The sequence below is a fragment of the Odontomachus brunneus genome, unplaced genomic scaffold, assembly GCF_010583005.1.
Source record: "Odontomachus brunneus isolate Ranch 3 - 2012 unplaced genomic scaffold, Obru_v1 Obru_scaffold_011, whole genome shotgun sequence".
Classification (NCBI taxonomy): Eukaryota; Metazoa; Arthropoda; class Insecta; order Hymenoptera; family Formicidae; genus Odontomachus; species Odontomachus brunneus.
Window position 1 is genome coordinate 2,230,203 of NW_022639461.1, and position 20,320 is coordinate 2,250,522.

The 20,320-nt window shown below is 48.2% G+C and overlaps 1 protein-coding gene across 9 annotated transcripts in view; it reads right to left on the bottom strand.

The window, feature by feature from the left end:
• Nucleotides 1-20,320, bottom strand: part of LOC116840654 (AF4/FMR2 family member 4-like) — a 303,805-nt gene that overhangs the window by 95,135 nt on the left and 188,350 nt on the right. For all 9 annotated transcript variants that reach the window (XM_032807618.1, XM_032807615.1, XM_032807616.1 and 6 more), the window contains 2 exons: nt 15,307-15,855; nt 11,331-11,393 (listed from right to left, as the gene is read on the bottom strand). In XM_032807618.1, coding sequence (XP_032663509.1) covers nt 11,331-11,393; nt 15,307-15,855 — 612 coding nt within the window. The remainder of the gene's footprint in view (nt 1-11,330; nt 11,394-15,306; nt 15,856-20,320) is intronic.

Sequence of the window (20,320 nt, forward strand, 5' to 3'; positions counted from 1 at the left end):
GGGGGGGGGGGAGGAGGAAGAAGGAAAACGTCGATCGAATTACGCGAGATTCGTCGACGTTGCACGCATAATTATTCGGCGACGGTGCTGCTCTTGCACGCGCACGCTGTATCGCGTGCAGTGCGAGCTCCACGCCGCTATCATTACCGTACAAAACCGATACTCAATTATCGACAGCCGACGGTCGCGCGGAGTATCGCGCAGAAAGTGAGTAATCGTCAACTCTCCGAAGCGCAATTTAATTTCGACTGCAGATCCATTGGTCCGTGAACTTGTTACTCCGATGGAAACGCGACGTGCCGATAAAAGTCGACGGTTCGCGACAAACGGACGAACGGGGCATGGAAAGGGGAGAATCCGGCCGAATATTGGCGGGTGTTCGCGCCGCGAGTGCTGCGCCCAGATCGGAAAGATTATTTCGCTTCGGGGAGAAACCGAGTCTCCTCTCCTCTCCTCTCCTCTCGCCTCTCCTCTCCCTTCGCAACTATTCTTAACCTTAGATTGCCAATATTCTTACGTACACTTCGAATGACAACTTAAAAAAAGAAAGTTTGTGACTAGTGCTTCATTTTACTTTTGTAAAAACAATATGGAAACATTAAGGCAGATTACAAAATTGAAGAGGCAATTCATAGAGTCAAAATGACTCCACGTTGGTAATGACGGAAAAACTATTTTACTACATTCAAAGAAAAAATGTTTACAAAATTTTAAAAATATTCACTCGATACTCATATTGACTTAAATTTAAATTCTTCTATTGAAATAATTGCTTCTTTCTAAATAAATAATTGGTTTCGTGAGATCTCTCGAGATTTAAAGAAAAATTAAAAATTTGAAAAATATTTTATAATATAAGTGAATATATTATTAGTACTCACCGAATAAAAATTTCTTTTTATTTTTTAGATATCTTCTTAATGTAGTATTGACTATTTGGAGTTAAGTACCAAAACGTTGGCAACGTCACGTAAACACACATCACCTCGCGCGTTACCTCTACAGATATTACTACTCGAAATCACTAGTCATCGCGATTATTTTTCCGTTGCTAATCTTTCAGATGGAAAGATCAAGTTCCTGTACACTTATACGATTTCCTCCACTCGTGTTGATAATTGCGATGCATCCTGTCAGATACTGGTCCATGTTTACTTTGTGTCACGTATTTGTCGTCATGCCGGTTACTCTCTGTGGCAAAAACGTACTTGGTCGAGTCAGTGGTTAATATTCAGATCTGTGATGCGGGCCACCGGTCCCTGTTACGCTCTTTAGGGTTAATCGCGCTTGTTATTCCCGTCGGGACGCGTGCAGTTTGCAGTTGCGTCGCACACGTGACGCGCGTGCGGCATCGCCTTGCGGCGCGTAAGGACGAAAAAGGACTCGCATACCAAACTAAAGAGAGAGAGAAAGAAAGAGAGAGAGGAGAGGGCGAAAAAGCGAGAGAGAAAGGGAGAGATCGCGCGAAGGAGAGAGAAACAGAGAGGCAGGGGGAGTATGAAGGGCAGGGAAAGAAATTCCCAAGGGTTGAGTCACTGCGCTCTCGCGTCTCGGGTGCAGGTCGTCGCACGGGTATGTTTCGTGCGGATGATTTACGCGGACCGATAATTTATTTCCGCGCCGCACGAAGGACGAGACATCGAGTTATGCAAATTGCACGCTACGGATGAGGAATTTATAGCGGGATAACGATATCGACGCGAAATGAGCGTCGAATTCGCGATGAATAATGGGCGCGTGCAAGGTAAGATTCGTCGTGTTAGGAAAAGGGTGAAAACCCGTGGAGTGCTGAGGAGGTGAAGGGAAAGGAAGAGCGACCTGAGTCGTGGGGAAAACGTAAACGCGACGCGGATAAATAAATACGCGCCCGCGATTGGACCCGCGCGAACGCTTTGTGGGTCAACGAGATTGCAGTGGACCGACGACGCAATGTGATACTGAAAAACTCCGAGCGAGAGATGCTCAATTCGCGAATTCGAGTATATTTTTCTATTCCCCTTTGTTGAAAATGACGAAAAGAGAAACGTTGCCGCGTCGTCATTGAAAAACTGCATCCAAATAGAAAAATGGTCACTAAGATTAAACCCAGATAGATTCTCGTGATTATCACGACGTGAGACATGGCGGAAACTTTACAATTCTTTCAATTATGAAATAAATGCACTGTATTGAATTAATTATTAAACTTACATCATATACAATTGTGTGAGTATTTTGGAGGATGAGATTATGTTTTTTGTACTACTGTAAAAACAATTGTCCTGACTATAATTCTTTCACTGTGCGATCACAGTTTACAAATAAGCATTTTTTTCAGTATGATCGAATTAAAATCTGAAGTAGCAGTATCGCGCGCGCGTTATAATACAGCGTCTGAAAACACAATCGCGTTGTCGATTATTCCCCGCGCATGTAAAATCGAGATGTTCACAGAACGTCGAAGTCACGGAAACATTGCGGCTCTACAATTACGACCTCGCTGAAAGGTCTTGGTGAAAGAAAGAAAGGGGAAGGAGCGAGAGAAAGAGGAGAGGTTTCGAGCACTTAACGGAAGGTCTTTAAACCAGCCACGGTGGACGGTACGACAATTATGTCGGACACGCGAGAGGAAAGGACGAGCCGCGGGAAAAACGAGAAAGAAACTCCGACCGCGGCGAGAAATTTGCAAGTCGCACCTGCTCGTTACGCTAAAGCGCAACTTTAATGCACCTTACCGCCCCGATAAGTTGCGCACGGCGTCTCTGTGTGTGTGTGTGTGTGTGTGAGCGCGCGCATGCCCCTTCTGACACGTTAACGGATTACCGTGTAACTCGCGCGCTCTAGCCTTTACATCGGAACTTTCGCACCTCGCGACCCACAAGAGCGCCGTAACTTTGCCGTCGCGGATGTGCAAAAAAATTGAATTAAACGAGCCATTACTCGCGGCGGCGCATGACACCTCAATGTCAAGGACCTGCGCGCGAGGTTGAATCTTCTTAGAATAAACCGCCCCTTAAGCGACAGCTGGAGAACGGGGATAAAATTCGCCGTCGATTCTCGCGCACGAGGTGAATTCGTTCGCCGACAGTTCGCTCGATTTCCGACGTTACGCGATTCTCCACCCGCCATTAAACGGCGAAGTGAGCTCCGCACGTTCGTTGCACTTCCTCCTCCACCTCCTACCCTCTCCTGCTCCTTCTCCTCCTGTCGGCTCGCGACTGATCCTAAATTTCACGGCCCACCTCACGGCACGGAGCGACCGCTGAATGAAAATCGCGATGCAACAAGAAGGAGCCGCGTAAACGATCCCTTACGATACGCCGTATCGTAAGACTGCGGCGATGGCAGCTGGCACGGGACGACACAAAACAACGGCTCCCAGTAATTCGGCAATTCATCCAGGACGACAAAAACTTCTCGCAATCCGACACTCGGGGTAATTACCGGCGAGTACGAGCGGCGGTAATGCCGGTAATTATGCCGGGCACGCGAGAAGGAGCGAAAACCCGTTACCGCCGCGCGCGGGCGCGCGTGCGAGCGAGCGCGACCGGTGGCAGTGCACTTGCGGAATTGCACTTGCACGTTGCGGCCGTTCTCCCCCCTCCCCCCGGTTCCCTCCCGCCCTTCGACCTTCTCTCCCTTTCGTTACGCCGCGTTGCTTCCTCCAAGGAAGCCCGTCGCGACTAGACTGCTAGTCATCTAAACGCCGCAACGACCTCGCTGCATCTCTCTCCTGTATTGTATCTGCGGGATGCAACTGCGGGACTCACAGCCACCGAGATGTAATTGACGCGTGCTTGAAGGAAAATAGATCGATGTTCGTTTGCTGGGCGCTTAATTGCAGAATTCATACACGGACAAAAGGTCTGGTTAAATTAACCTGACAATGAACGAACTAAATGCGTCTTGCTTGAGGGAGGAGAACAGAAGTCCCAGCTCTTAGAAGCGGCGCCTTAGATTTTCAGGATTATCACGACGTGAGAGACAATCGTTGATGGAAGCTTTACGATATTCTTTCAACTATATTTATATACTGTGTTGAATTATTAGACTTGCATTTTACAGTAATGTAAATTTTTCGTTGTATCGAAGCAGCGACAAATTTACTGAAAGTTGTACTTAGATTTTCATGTTATACTTATTACGATATATTGTCTGGGGTAGATCTTGGTCATTTTCAACACAACACAAAATCTGCATTACTGCACGATGTAAGTTATATAATTAATTCAACACGGTATATTTACTTCGTGCATGTAATTAAAAGAATTGCAAAATTTCCACTGTCGATTGTTTCATATCGTGACAATCACGAAGTTTATGTGGGCATTTAAACTTACTTTCTCCGTGTATACCCGCTGTTTTCGTAACTATTTATTTATCAACACAGGTAGATATTTTGAGATATTTTCTAGCGTGAGTTATCCGTTCTTCAATCGCTAAAATGTGTCGGTTAGTAGTCGGTGAATATAACTAACGTTTCACGCGAGTATCATCGTTCACGCTTCTTCCACGACGGCGATTTCGCCACCCTCGATGTAGCTGGCTCATTACAATAAGCTGATCGATACGAACTTAAGTTGTGATGGCGGAAGAGAAAAGAGGGGGAGAACATTCAAACGTACACTTTACAATAAAGTGTTGCCAACTGTTTTAAAAAATGCATTCGGCTCCGTACGGACAACTCGATCACGCGAAGGTGCGATTATTAATTCAATGTCACTCGATACTTAATCGTTATACTGCCATCTGGGTCACGGCACTTGGCGCGTTCACGGCGCGATAATTCGCCGGCGCGACGTCCGCCTGCCGAGATCCCGCTATCAGAGACACGCGGTACAAATAAAAATTCGCTAACGAAACCGATTGATACCTAATGGGCTTCGAGAGAGAGCCTCGGAGAAACTGGCGGCCGGCCAAGAGCCGAGGAACCATTTCCCATACGCGATGTAAAATTTAACGGCGAAATCTTCGCGCGACCTCGAACGTCCCGATGTACGCGCGCTCGTTGTTCGACCTCGTCGCTCCCACCTGTCGTTCCTCGCCTCGGCGCCGAAAATGCTCGAATCAACGGCGACAAACACGCGATTGCAACGGGCGGAAAATAACGCCGACCTCTCGGCAAGATTTGCGGGTTCGCGGATGCGCAAATTCGTCGGTGCCGGCCGCGTGTCGCGTTTCCGCTGTGCCGACGACGTGGGCTATCCGGGAGAGGGACGTTAAAAATGTTTCTCGCCGAAACAAAAGCGCGCGGCGACAAAGGACCCCGGATCTAAGACAAAAACATCCGAAATAAACGGGGGGGTCGTGGAAGAATGCGATATTCAGCGGCTAGCCGCTCTCGTCCGCCCGCCTGCTCGCTCGTTCGCTCGCCCGCGTCGTTGTCGTCGTCGTCGTCGTCGGCGAGCGCAATTAGCAGTCGCATTTACGATGCCTACTGGCGCAACTCTCGTATTTTCCCACGGGCAGAGCCGTGAGAATAATTCATGGGCTTCTCTGACGGTGCTCCTGCACCGAACGCCGGCGCGGCGGCCGGGGGGAAGGGCCAAGGGGAGCACGGCCGGGGCAGGAGGGGCGGGAGGGATGGGGCAGAGGGATTTCAGAGGCAGAACTGTACCGGCTACTCGGTAGGCAGCATCGTCATAAATTCGTGCTGAAAGTGGAAAAGCCCCGGGGGCGGCGAGCTGCACCGACGTCGGGGACGCCCGCGCCGCGTCTCGCTACGGACCTGGCTGGGCTCGTTAAACAAATGGGATGCACAGTACTGGCGCGGCTTCTTTTTAACGGGCGCGCTCCCGCTCGCAGAATTAATAATATCGCGTTTTCACTCGGCGCCCGGCTCCTTTCTCCCCGGGTCGCGTGTCGTCGAACCGGAGCGAGCGAGCGAGCGAGCGAGGAAGGAGAAGTGTCGGAGAGGAACGGCGTCGTTGTCGTTCTCTCTTCTCGGCGGAGCTTTGAAATTTGCGAAATTAAACGTAACACTCCCGGTGACTCTATGTCTAGATTTCGGTAGTTATAAATATCGCGAGACTCAGGCGAACACTCGAGAATTTCAATCTCCCGAGACTGCACGCAAAAAAGTATAACTCGGTGATATCAGGTAAATCTCAGTGGCCGATTCTAACGGCTGATCTGCTCTGTCATTTCGCGAATCCTGATAATTATCCCTTTACCTCGACACACTAACAATATCTCTCCGCTGTTACGACAAACAAGGACGAAAGGATCAATTCGATCGGATTAAAGAACCTGCGTATCGCTCATATGAGTGTGTTCTGATCGATCGCTATACTCTTGCAGATGAGCAACAAAATAGCATCGTAGATGCGTGCGGGAACGTGTGCCCAAAAGATTATTGCATCTTATTTTGTATCGCGACTCCTTATCGAGATTTTGCTTTTCAAAACCGCGGCATCGATATCAGGTGTCAGCTCGATGCTCGCGCCATTAGTGCGCTGACACTTGTTCTCTCTCTCTCTCTCTCTCTCTCTCTCTCTCTCTCTCTTCTTCTTCTTCTTCTTCTTCTCTGAAGTGAGGTGAACGACCGCGTGGCTGCGGCGACCACGTGGTCGTGTCATCTGAGCCGTGGAGTGGGAGTAGCGAGCCGCGTTTTGTCATGGAGAGACTCACAACCGACTATAGCCAGGCGCTTGGTCTCAGGACCGTCAACTTCGCAAAACCCGCGGGGCCCTCTCTAATTTGTGAAAAATTCTTATCGAAACTGGTGTTCTCTCGTTGATGCGTTGGTTGTATGTAGATGGAAACACAGAATTATATGAAAATAGCATGCATGAAACAACTACTGTATCAAAATACGTAATCTCGCATAATCTCGCGTAATTCCTGCGAATTGTTTAATCACGGATTCTCAGGGTCGTTAGTGCCGAATCTAAGCGATGTAACAACGAGACAAATCAGGGAATACAGGAAAAAAAGAATAAAATAGAAATGAACAAATTGTGAGAACAAAGTGTTGAGCTGTTTGGATTTCACACTTACAGTCGCAACTTCATTAATTTGGGGAATCGGAATAGATCTCAATTAAATTCCAGAAAAATTTCTGTATTTTCTGTGTGATAAAAATGGGATCCCCAATTAGGTACCGTACAATACGATACACTTATTTCGAACAAATTTGCCTTATCGGGAATGTGCGGTTGCGGAAGGGGGGGATGCCGTACTCTCATACGTGAACAAACATCCGCGTCGCAATGGCGACGGCCGATCGCATGCGCAGATCAATACAATTGTCAACAATTTTACTTGTAGACGGCGTAGCCGTTCCTCGATGTTTCTTACATCGATTTAAAAAAAAAGCGTTGAATTTTGATCATTTTTCCGGAAGTTATGAGAGCAAATGAAAACGCGCTGAGTAATTAAATAATTTACCCATAAAGAACAAATATCACGTAACTTTTTGATATTTAGAGTTTCAAAATTAAACCTTAGGTCTAAATCAGAGAAAGATAAAGAACAAGAAACTGGGAGCACAAGGAGCACACTGTAGATTAGATTTGAACAAAAAGTAAAAAGATAACAAGAGATAACAATAACTCCACTTGAATTTCAAGCCCGCCGCGATTGATCTGCGCAGATTCGTCTTTCCAATTTTCATCGTTACATAATGTATGAAATTTTCGGGAAAGGATATTTACCATTCGCGCTCCCCCGAGGACTCATGCAAATGGCGTTCGGCGCGTGCACGAAAGTATCAGCCGCGAGCGGGCGAAGCGTCGACGCGACGTCAATCTGAACGCCATGGAATTGATACTGTCACAACGTTACCACTGCGGGGCGGTGTTATCGGAGCCAGTAATCGCCATTAAACCATATCCATAAATTAGCATACGATTCCGGGCCGACCCCTGACTCGTTTCGCTGATCCTACGACCGGCAGCGCGGGCGCGGCGGTAGTCTGCTAAAATCCCGCTGTTTAACCCGACCGTCGAACCCGGAACGGGGCTTGGAGGGCTGACGGGGGCGGGGAAAGGACCGGGGGATTATCCCGCGTCGTGGATCCGTCAGCGATCAAAGGATCAGGAATCCCGTAGAGAGTGACTATTTTCGACCGAACCGCGTCGACGAAGAATAGTACACGTCACGTCGGAAAAACAACATGACGGCCGGCGTGAATCATTGCGGCGACGTCGGACACGCCGAGAGCGTACTCGGCGTCAGAGAGAGGGTCTCCTCCTCTCTTCCTCCCTCACTCTCTCTCTCTCTCTCTCTCTCTCTCTCTCTCTCTGTCTCTCTTTCTCTCTGCTCTACTCTCTCCGCCTCTTTGTATTTCCACACTCGTGGAAATTTCACGTAGACCGTGTCGCCACACGTGCGCCGCGCGAATGGCGCCATAAATTCACGTGTCGTTCTGAAACGTTTACCCTTCCGCCGCTGAATTACATTTACGACCATAATTACTTATCCCGGATAATTTAGTCGCCGGGCTGCATTCGTCGATGTGACGCGGCGCATCGCACACTCGGCTCGTAATCTATAATTTCGCGATGCGCAATAGATGTATATCGCCAATCGATCGTCGTATGGCTAACACACATTTTCTCCGAAGGAATCAAAGCCGGCCGTTAAGCCACGCGGCTTCCAGACCGAGCGAGATACACACGTCTAAATTTAAGCGGGCAACCCGAGACAAAACAACGATGCTATAATTCAACGCGGGACGAAAACCTCCGCGATGCGATAACTCGACAGTGATGATCAATTCCGCCGCTGTGCGAGAGATCGAGCGGTGTAAATATCGCGCCAGATTTATCCGCGATTTATCGCCATCAATTTCCCGAGAGATTCGCTCGCGGTCCACCACGTAGCGAGTCGCCGTCTTATTTTTATCTATTTCTCTCTCCCGCTTCTCCCTTCCTTCTCCTTCGAGGAAACAATTCAAGTTCGCGTGTCTCACCGCGATGGTATCGCGCACAAGACGCTGCGCCACGATGGCAGAAGCGAGGAAGAAGGTGCGCGCATTCCCATTGTCAGAGATTGTGTGTGCAGTCCGGGGGCCTCTACGACGGGAGAAAAAGATCCCGCTGTTCCCCTTCGTCACCGTATAATTCCGTTTCTCACCGCGCGTAAACAGCCGTTGCCGCTTTCCGCGGTTGCGGTTTTTGCCGCCGGCGTTTAGGAAAGTATTTACGATCTCTCGTCCTCTTTCTCTCTCTCTCTCTCTCTCTCGCGTGACGCGACTGTCGATAATCGGTATCGCTCGAGAGCGCGAATAACGGTGATGGTCTCATCCGCGCGGATAAGATAAGAAGCCGAGGGAGAGGAGAGCCGGTATTAGCACGCTTTAAATGAAAGGTAAGCCGCTCGTTACATTTACGGCTCTCGTTAAATTAGCCGATACGCAGTGTGTTGAGCGCCAACTCTTTCCATCTCTGTGAAACAGTTGGTTGGCCGCGATCTCGTTTCGGAAGCTATTAATCTGCAGAATTCTTCTGCAGATTTCAATAGATCTGTAGAATCAATGCTGGAGACACTTGAATGATACGCGAATAGCGAAAGTCGAATACGTATATACAGGCACGACGTGATGAATAATAGCGAATATGTAGATTATGAAAAAGGCGGTGTCTTCCAGACGGCTGTCGAGCAACTATTCACGGAAGTACACGACAACGCAGCCTGGGAATATCCACATGGCTACGATACGATAAATTTTCCATTAACAAGTGGACGAAGCGCGCATAGGAGACGGCGTAAAGCGACTTGGAGCGACAAGCGAGGCATGAAAGATTCACCGAATCACGGAAATGTTTAATGACATTTTTCGCTCGTCGGAAATTTCGCGCAAGTTGCCCGAGTAATAATTAAGCGGCACGACGAGAGCAGCACGTTTAACCGTATCAACGTTAATGAATAACGCACCCAAAGAAATCCGCGGGTCCGTCTCCTCCCCGCGAGACGACCGCAAAACGACGATCGCGTCGCGGTTTTCAGCGCGAACTCGCGCGAGGACCAGCGGGGTGAGGCTGGAAAAACTTGGCGTCTGAAAAGATCAGCGAGACAGACGCGTGCTCTCTCCTCGTTTTCCCCTCTTCCTCTTGATGGCTGGATTAACGAGGAGCAGAAGGACTCGGTGCTTTTATCGACAGTAGCCGACAGCGACAACGACGTGCGCGGGCCGCGCGCGATCTACTCTCTGTCGAAGAAACGCTCCCGTCGATGAAATCCCGGTCGCGCCTCTCCTTCGCCGCTTAATACCCGCAAAAAGGGGAGGTGAAGTCGATTTATCTCTCGGTAGAAGCAAATTCGCCCGTCGTAAACAAAATCTATCTTCGTAGCCGAAAATCGGCGCGACGGCCCGTCCGTTTTCGCGCGCGTATCCACTCTCGTGGCGCGTCTCTCGATTAACGGGGAAATCGAGGCCGCTGCCGCTGCTCGTTCGCTTATCTCGAAGGCGTGACATAATATCGCCGTCGCAGATCGGACACGCCGGAGCTGAACGAAGAATGGTAAATCGATTCGATACGAGATAGCCTTGTATCGGCGAGAAGATTGACTTATTGATCGAGCATGAGCTCCCGTCGAGCCGGCGAAGGGTGCGCGACGTCCGATACCCTCGAGACGACGATCTTTTTACGTGTCTCGCGCCATGCGATTCATCGTTTATCGGTGCGGTGCCGGGACGCATCAGTATGGAAAATTTCTCGGGATCTAATTGGGGATCCAATCCCCAATTATGCTGCAATTATGCTGCAATTCTAAGCAGAATTGTAAGTCTTGTAACTTGTTCTCGTAAAATTCGTCAGAACTTATGAGTAGATTTATAAGTCTATGCAATATCATATGTCGTACTCGTAAATATCTACGATTTCATGTAATTTACGATATTTACAAGTGATTGTACGACATATGATATTACATAGACTTGTAAATCTACTCATAAATTTTGATGAATTTTACAAGAACAAATTACGAGACTTACGATTCTGCTTAGAATTGCAGCATTAATCGCGATTCTGATTAGAGGTGTAAATTAAAACACGCGATCCTAAGCGGGAAACTTCCACTATTCTTTCTAGTCTTCATCTTAAAACTGTACGAGATATATATTATCTTTCTAAGTAATTTTATTGTTCGAAATTTGGAAAATCACGAGGTCATTTTCCAAATATCTTCATATTACTTCATATTTGAAAATTAATGAAATTATTTTCCAAATAAATGAAATCATTTTCCATGTTATTTTCCAAATAATATCGCTATTTCAAACTTGGAAAATACTCTAAAATTATTTTCAAAATAAGTAAAGTTATTTTCTAAATTATTAATCGTTTATTTGGAAAATGCTAGTAATTATTTGCATGCAAGGGCTGATATTAGTGGAGAGAACTGACCTTTAATATATTTTCCACGTCCGCCGTCGAATTCCCCACTGGCTCGTAGCGCGAATTTGACGCCTGAAACAAAAGGAAGGAAAATGCATTGTAGAACTTTCGCGATCGACGTGTATATGGTTGCGGTGTAAAAAAAAAACCTTAGCGACAATGAATACAAATTTCACAGTAAGTACAATTACAGGGAGAAAGGGCGACGCGCTGCTCAAATCTGGATTATTAAGCAGCGTAACGTTAAACAGGATTCGACTCCTCAATAAATCGAACTAGTCCATGCGCGCCGCTGGTAAATGAAAAACATCTCGCGCACATCTGTTCGGTACTAATTTACAGAACGAACGAATCCGCGCGCGCGTCCTTGTCGCGGCATTTCTTCGCGATTTATCATCGCTCCTCGAGCGATCATTAATCAACACCGCCGCAGGCCAGGGAAAAGGGAGAGAGAGACATTGAAAAAAACGCGCGAGGGAGGCGCGAGGGAGGGGACGAGACACGTTCTAAAGGGAGATATTACGAATAACAGCGAGTAGTCATTCTCCGAAAGAAAACGCGAGAACAATAGAAAATGCGTGGGATGACTGAACTATGGCGGATAAGGCAGTGAAGGGTAGAGGGTGGGCGGCGTGGGAGGACTCGTGAGGAAAGGGTTGAGGGTGTCTAGTAACTTTTACCCGGAGGACAGCGCGCGTCGAGGCACGGAGGGCGAAAAACGGAGGTAGACGAGACTGGATAATCACGGAAAGGGAACGGAAAATGGGAAGAGCGGAAAGAGAAAAAGAGAAAGAGAAAGCAATGGAAGATGGGTAGGGAAAGGGTATACTTTCTATTATCACACTTGCAAGCGACAACGGGAGAGACGATAAATGGGAAATATACGATCGTGTTGCGTTTGAATTATCGTCGAGTGACAAATCTCGCTCGGGTTCTGCTTGCGGATTAATTCCTCGAGAGCGCAACACAATTTCGCCATTCCGACACCTTAGAAAGCTCTCTGCTTCCTCTTAAATCACCTTTAACGAGAGTACAACATGGCAACACACCTTTGTCTTTTTTGGTTTCTTAACGTATAACTGTAGTGATATTACATGGTACTCCAAGGCAATGCAATCAAAGATGGGAGAAGTAACGAGGGAGGAGGACGGAAAATCGAAGAAACCGGAGGAGAGGTGAGACAAGAAAGATTCGGAATATACATCTCTCCCATTAATAGCGTAACATTCGACGATACTTAGCACAGCGGCTTGCGAGCTTACGTCGCGCCCCTTCTTGTCGCGCCGTCCTCCCCTTCTTCGCGCGTAATTTCAAACTAATTTCGCGGATAAGGACGAATGACCCGGCGGGGCGAACGATTCGCCAGCTATTGTCGAGGCAACGGAAAGAGATGGAGAAAAAGAAGAGAATCGGGGATAAGATAAGGGGAGGGAGGAGGAGCGGCGAAAGGACAAACGGGAATCAATTTTCCGGGAGAATGCGAAGGAGAGGAAAAAGGAAGAACGAGATGCACTCAGACCTCGGCCGACTCTAATTGTATAAGTACACCCTAAGAGAGAAAGAAAGATAGAATGAGAAAGAGAGAGAGAAGCACTCCAATCGTCTCCTTGATAGGCAACGTGTGACCGGCGGAAAGGGGAGGGGGAGGGGGCAATCGAAGAAGGAGACACGATCGATAGTCAATCTCAATGAAATTTGCACCTCGAGGAGACCCCCATCGCGTAATAGCGCCCGTCTCGAAACTTCCCTTCCCTCCTCCCTCATTCCTTCCTCTTCGTCCTACGGGTTTTCCTGGACCACCCCCGCCCGCAGCTGGATTTCCATTGAAAAGCAATTCGTTCTCTGTCAACGAGCCTGTCGAGCCAACTGGTTTCGTTTGATACCCGCCGGATGATCCCGAGTGGAAGTTCAGAGTCGACGAGGAAGGAAGGAAGGAAGCAGGGCGGACAGGAGGGCGAGCGTGGGTGGGTGGATGAGAGCGAGGGAGGAGGAGGATAATAATAACCTCTTTATTACGGCTTCTACGGTGAGAGATTAATGCCGCGGCTGCTTGATCCTTCCCCCGCGATTTGCGGCCGGAAGGAGCGGCGTGATTCGCCCGCTCGGACGCGGAAGTAAGCGGGCGCGCGCGCGCGCGCTCGGGAGATATCGAGGAGTGACTGATGATCGGGGATCTCGATGCGGTAACCGAGCAATAATACAGAGCACCGTCGATTTTTCAGAAACCTCGCCAAGATGAAAAATCTCCCGGCGCACACGCGGAATAAACCGATCGCGCAAGTCACTCGCGCGACTATTTACTCCCGAGCTGAAATCCCGAGGATCACTCGATCTTACGACTTCGCAGTGACGCCGCGGAACGGCCGTGAGACGTGAAATTTCGTCGGTTTTAATGGCTCGCGTGAATAATGCAGTCTATATGCAAAGAATAATGAAGAACACGCGGGAAGATTAGCGGCGGCGTAATGGTTCCCGGCAACTTGTTAATTTCGACAGCGTCGTCGTTTGGTAAGCGCGACAATAGCGCCGACGGAAACTTCGCTCTTAATCTTCTTACGCGACAAATAATCGCAACTCCGGCGAGAGACGTGCCGTTAAAGTAGTTTGAGACTTCGCGAGTCTGGCGTCGTCGCGACGACGTCGTCGTCGTCGTCGTCGTCGTCGTCGTCGTCGTCGTCGTCGTCGTCGTCGTCGTCGTCGTCGTCGCCGCGACGCGCGTTCATTGAGGCGAGTCATTAGTACTGTGGTATCGATAGTGCATTCAACGAAAAACCGTTTTCTACTATTGTTGTAGTTTCGACAGATCGACACATTGGCCCCTTTTCTAGCCGGATGTCTACACTGAGAGAAAAATTATCTTAAAATCAACAAATATTTCCTTGGTGGGTGCCATTAACATATTTACTTAAATCTATATTCTCTTTACTTAAATCAAATATTGTTTATTTAAATCAAGTAAACAATATTTGATTTAAGTAAAGAGAATGTAGATTTAAGTAAATATGTTAATGGCACCCACCAGGGAAATATTTGTTGATTTTAAGATAATTTTTCTCTCAGTGTACTTTATCTTTTCAATGTGGAATGTGTCAGTTAATCATAGTTATAACCATAGTTATGCAAGAATAATCTAACCCACAAAATTATGATTTTTGAATTTTTGCCAATGTAGGATCACATTTTGACTCTCTCGATTGTTTTCTCACCTGTCTTAGCATTTTTAATAATTTCTTTTATTTTGCCATCAAATTTTTACCACTTGAGGAGTTAAATTGTTAGTCGAAGTGTCTCAGCAACGCAACGTTATACGTAATATACACACGTGTTATATAACAGTAACATTGTAACTATTGTTGTAGTAGGAAACTACATCACAACTAACAGTAATAACTACATGTAATATTGTGTTTGCTGAGATAGATCAAAATGTATGACTAACATTGGTAATCTAGAGTTAAGCCTGATCTGCAATATGCTCTTTGCGTTATGTTTCTTGTCTTCTGTCTTTTTCTGACTCAGATCTTAAGCTTAAAGCTTAAGATCTGAGTCAGAAAGAGATAAAGAGAAAGAAGCAGGAAGCAAAGAGTATATTATAGATCACGCTTAAATCACTGCACGAACAATTACGTCGACGTCACTCGAACGCTTTCAAAGTTCCGGATTGATCTTCTCACATCGTCGCGCGATGTGCAGATACTGCCAGAAATCACGTGCTTCCTTCACGCTAACCGCTAATACCACTCTATCGATACCGTCGTCGTTCTTCAGCCTCCCTTGCCACCCCACTTGATACAGGAAACACGCGACTTCCGGGGACACTCGGTGCAAACAATCCCCGTGAAACGAAGCGATCAAGCCGTTACTCCCGAAAAGCCATTATCGTCCACTCTCGACGGGGGTCGGTCGCGGCGCATGCAAACCGTCGTGCCTAAAACGACCCCCGAGACCGAACCATAACGGAGGAGTTACGAAAATCGATACTCACGTTATCGAGAGGTAACCTGGGCAGTCGTTCGCCGTACGTGTGAATGCGGCTGTTGACGGTCACCGACGAGATGTGCGGAGGTGGTGGGCCCTTGGTTGGAGGCAAGCCGTGGTTGCGATGATCATTGCCGCTGTTGCCGGCGTGCTTGACCGCGTGACCAAGGTAGCCGCCCCTGGAGACGTGGGGCGGCTTACCGTCGGCAGGTTTGACGAAACTGCCTCGTTGGTGGCCGGAGGTGCTGGCGCCAGAGGCGCTGTTGCCGGAGGTGCTGGCGCCGGAGATGCTGGCGCCAGAGGTGGAAGACGAGGTGCTCGCTCTGAGTCCACTGGGCTTCTTGAACTCCTGCGGAGCCGGTGAACTCCTGGAGGTGGAGCCGCTCTTGTATACGGAAGGATTAGGAGAGGACGAGGATACGGGCGCTGGGCTCGGCGGGATACCATCTATGCCGATGAGGCGCTTCGGATCGTCCAGCAGGTGCCTCACCAGCGAGTAGTTGCCCAGCTTCAATTGGATCTCATGCGTGGTGCGATCCTGATTATCAGAGTTCACCTGCAAAACAAAGATAAAAACTAGGATGAGAATCAACGTTCGTGAACCGTGGGAGGAAACGCGTAATTTGTATGTATCCCATACAGCGTAAGTGTTCAAAAACACTCTAGAGACATCAGAAGGATGTTCTACTACTTTTTCATGTCTCTAGAATGTCTCCAGCAACGAATCCTAGGCATTTGTGTGCTGCATGGGATAATTTAAGGAGAAAAACACACATACTCGCACATTTGCAAACATTTATTTAACCGAATTCGCACTCGGAGAGAGAAAATGTAAGTTACACAGCGAGCACTCCGTGCTTCCTCGGCTTCAGATCTCATGATTCGATAAATACTATCAATTAGCGCATTTTCAATCGAAATACCAGACGAAAATTATCGATCAACTTGACGAATCTCGCGTAAGCATTAATTGCCGCTTAAACTTTGCGTCGGAGAGATTTGCTGCGTCGTCAGGAAATCGCGGTGACGAGACACCTTAAATGATCCCGATTAAGTGGAGCACGACGTCGAGTCGGCGCGAGGGATAATGTAAGGGTAGCGACGTGCATAACGAATCAATCATGTCACGGTAGCGCCTCACGATGAAAAGAGAGAGAGAGAGAGAGAGAGAGAGAGAGAGAGGGTGGAAGAGAGTAAAAAGGAAGAGATAGAGAGAGAAAGAGATGCACAAATTCAGAAAGAGAAGAAAGGAAGATAGATAGATAGATTTATTATGCACTCTGGGAAAATTTCCTTCAAGCACAAAAAAACGAGAGAGAGAGAGAGAGAGAGAGAGAGAGAGAGAGAGAGGCAAAGACAGAGACAGCGAGAATCCTCGCTACCATCGCTTATCAAAGACAGATCAGCGAGACTCTCGCAACGACGCGACGATCAAGAAACCACGATCACCGATACAATCGCGACGAGCGAACACACTCGTCGAGTTTCACCGCGCTAGCATACACACACACATACACACACATATACCACACACTCGCGTATTGTTCCCCGCAGTCGTGCGCTGATTGCACGGGCAATTAGCAAAAATTAATGCACCGAGGAGGCGACTGCCGTGGTTTACGACAGTGTTCGAGTGGAAGTTTAACGTGTAGAGCGCGCGCACGGGCGCGCTAATATGAATCACCTTGTTGTACGCGCAATAATACAGGCGTTGTTCTCTCGCTCGTTCGTGCGCTTGCGCCTCAGCTGGCAAGCAAGAGCCGCGCGCGCGTTTCGCCTTTGTCCGTTAAGGACAATGAGATCGAATCGCGGTTTAATAAGGAGGTCGACCGCGCCAGCGAGGGAACTTAACGTGATTAATGAGCGCCGCTATAAATCACGTCCGCTTGTTAGCGCCGGAAGACTTTTTCGCGCCGATCGTCCTCTAATGAACGGCGCCGGAATTTCGAAAAACGCGCCGACTGCGCCTCGACGACGAGAACGGAGACGGCCGTTCGAATTCCCGCGCGTGCTTAGAAGCGCGAGTAATGGCACCGGCAACGAATGGGGGACAATGGGATCGTCGAGAGCGATTGTTAGCGTTGATTAGAGAGCCGCGACGAGGAGATCGCCGCCACCGTCGCCGCTGTCGTTCCACAGGCCCGTTAAATAATGCGCGCCCGTTCGCGTCACGGACGAAATAACGAGACTCGTAATAAAACATTTACTGCACGGAGGTTCGACGCGGATCAAGAATTGAGAGCTACGGACGCGACGAGCAAAGCAACGCCACGAGAATCGTGCTCCTCTCGTACAATTTAGCTAACAGAATCGCCGTGAAAAGTCCAGACTTTCATAGCAACTTCCATACAGACCCACGTTCGCGTGTTGCGAACGTTTCTCCCGCGACGATCGATATACCGTTACCTCCCGAAACATTGACCTTTCCTCCCGAATCGCCGTGCACGTTAGGGTGAATCTTTCGCTCCCAAGACGCGACAGGATATCGACGTGTCTCGCTAATTAAGCTCCGGAGGTCCTGCTCTTTCTACGAAGTCTGAGGTAATGTAAATGTGAAAGCGAGCCAACGACGAGATACGAGATAGAGAGAGAGAGATAGAGAGATAGAGAGAGATAGAAAAAGAGAGAGAGAGAGAGAGAGACGCGTAGGTGACCAGGTCAGGGACTTCTCATCCGCCCTGACCTCGCTCAACCTCGTCCGGCCTCTCCGCCTCCAGCCAGCCAGCCAGTCAGCCAACTACCCCCGCCACCCCCTCGCCGAACCCACCGCCGTCGAGTGGTGCTCCACGTGCGCCACCCGACAGCGTACGCTGTGCGTACTATACAACACGTATGACTCGTAAAGCGTGCGCAGGGCGGTGTCTATCGGCGAAAGCGTCGTAAAACGTAGTAATTATAGCACGGCAGGTAACGCGACCGCCATATTGCGAAAGATGATACTGCCGCGGCGATGAAAATGCTTCAGCCGCCGCGAGAGGAAATCGATAAACCCTCCTCTGTGTTAGGCGAAACTGAGCACACAGGAGTACACTAAAAGGGCTCTCGCGGTGGGACCGGAGGATTTCCTCTTCATAGCGCGTGCGCACGGAAGGGATTTTACGGCGAACCAGGTGAATTAATAGGAAATAAAAATTAACGGAGGATCACGAAAAGGCGACATGAGAGTTGCGCCGGAGGAGCAAAGATCGCGATAATAACTTCGCGCGATATTTATATCCCTCGCACGAGGCGAGGCGGTACCTGCCTGCGATCGCATCTCGGGATTTTTCACGCCTCGTGAAACACCCCGTCAGCGTGTTGCCTCACGCACACAGGTGACGTTGGGGGAAACGCTGCAGGGGGGGAAAAAAGTGGATTTCGCGACTTTGCGAGTTAACTTTGCGCGTTCTGCTTGCGTACGGATGCACAATCACTCCTCTCCCTTCCTTCGCCCCGAATGTTGTACGATCTCCCCCAGCGGCGACGCGTAAACCACCCCTGACTCTCTATCGCGAAGAGAACACGGGCAAATATCGACGTTACGGTATCCGCACGCGAAAACACGGGCCGTCACATGCGCGGCCGGTATTTACGAGCCGGCGCGGACTCGCGACGTGAATGGATGAAAGCAATTCGCGCGATCGTCGCGGCTCCGCTCGGGACGTCCAATCGAGCTCTTGATCCACTTAACTGACACGCACCCCGTCCCATCGAACGTGCGTTCGAAATTCGTTGCGTGCGACGTGTGTGAGTGTCCTGGCGATGTTTCAGCGAGCGAAAATTGCGCTTCGCGGCCGTTTCATCGTGCGTTATGAGGCGTCTAGCTCTCTCCATCTTCGTGCCCGTCGTCAATCTCGATTTCCACGATCCGGGCGACAAGGAAAGGGAGATAAAGTCGATTTCAACTGACAACTGGACATTTCAACCGATTCAATAAGTAAAACCTTAGTGTCGAGCAATTCAATATGATTCAAGAGAATTCAATATGAGTAAAAATTTCGCACGCGCGATGAACGACAGTCAGAGGATAATACAGTTTTTGTACAATTACTTGTCTGTAAAATTATAATTCTAAAAGTGACAGAGTAAAAAAGAGTAACGTACGGAGAAAACACTAAGGATATATCAATATTGCCTCGATATAATTAACACAATCAAATATTAATGTTATTTATGTTCACAAAATAATATGGCCGTAATATTCTGGAAATTATACATTGTTCTTTTTTGGCTACTTGTCCATACGTGTTTGAGTGGTACTCTCAATACTGTATTCAAACTCTATGGATCTCTCAAGTTTAGCATTTGTTCCGTAGATCATAACGAAGAGACAGCAATTATATAATATTCCTTCAGTTGAGGCAACCATATACGAGTATATAACAACTGAACCGTTACGAACTATAACTAAAAGAATAAGAACTATGACTAAAAACTGTTTAGATCTATGTAAGGATTGTATAGCCAGACATATATGGGTAACAACTTTTGGTGCAATATTTATTTAACTTGCAATTGCATTAATTTTTTCTCTATCCATAGAGAATGTGGATGTAGCAACCGTAGCAGTTTTCTCCGTAAAAGTGAAAATAAAAGAACTTGTAAATGAACTTGTAAAGTAAATGAACTTTGTTCACACTCAATTTATAGAATTACTTTTTGTAAACTTATCGTGTACGCGTAAAACGCGTACATCGATCGTATTTGCGACTCGTTACTGCGCAGTCAGAATACACGAGCGACAGTATGAATACGATTTCAGTCGGAAAGCCCGCGACGTCAGCGAATACCGCTAAAGATCGTTGCGACACAATGCGCTTTGTTGCGGCATGAATGACCCGCGGGGGTGCAACCGGTCGGCGAGAGAAGAGGCTCGGAAAAACCTGGACACGTCCGCGCTCGAGTTAAGCTCCTTACACGCGAAGAAATTCGACAAAGCCCGAAGCTACTTGCGCTGGCGCCACGTAATCGCAGAAAATATCATAGAGAGAGAGAGAGAGAGAGAGAGAGAGAGAGAGAGAGAGAGAGAGAGAGAGAGAGAG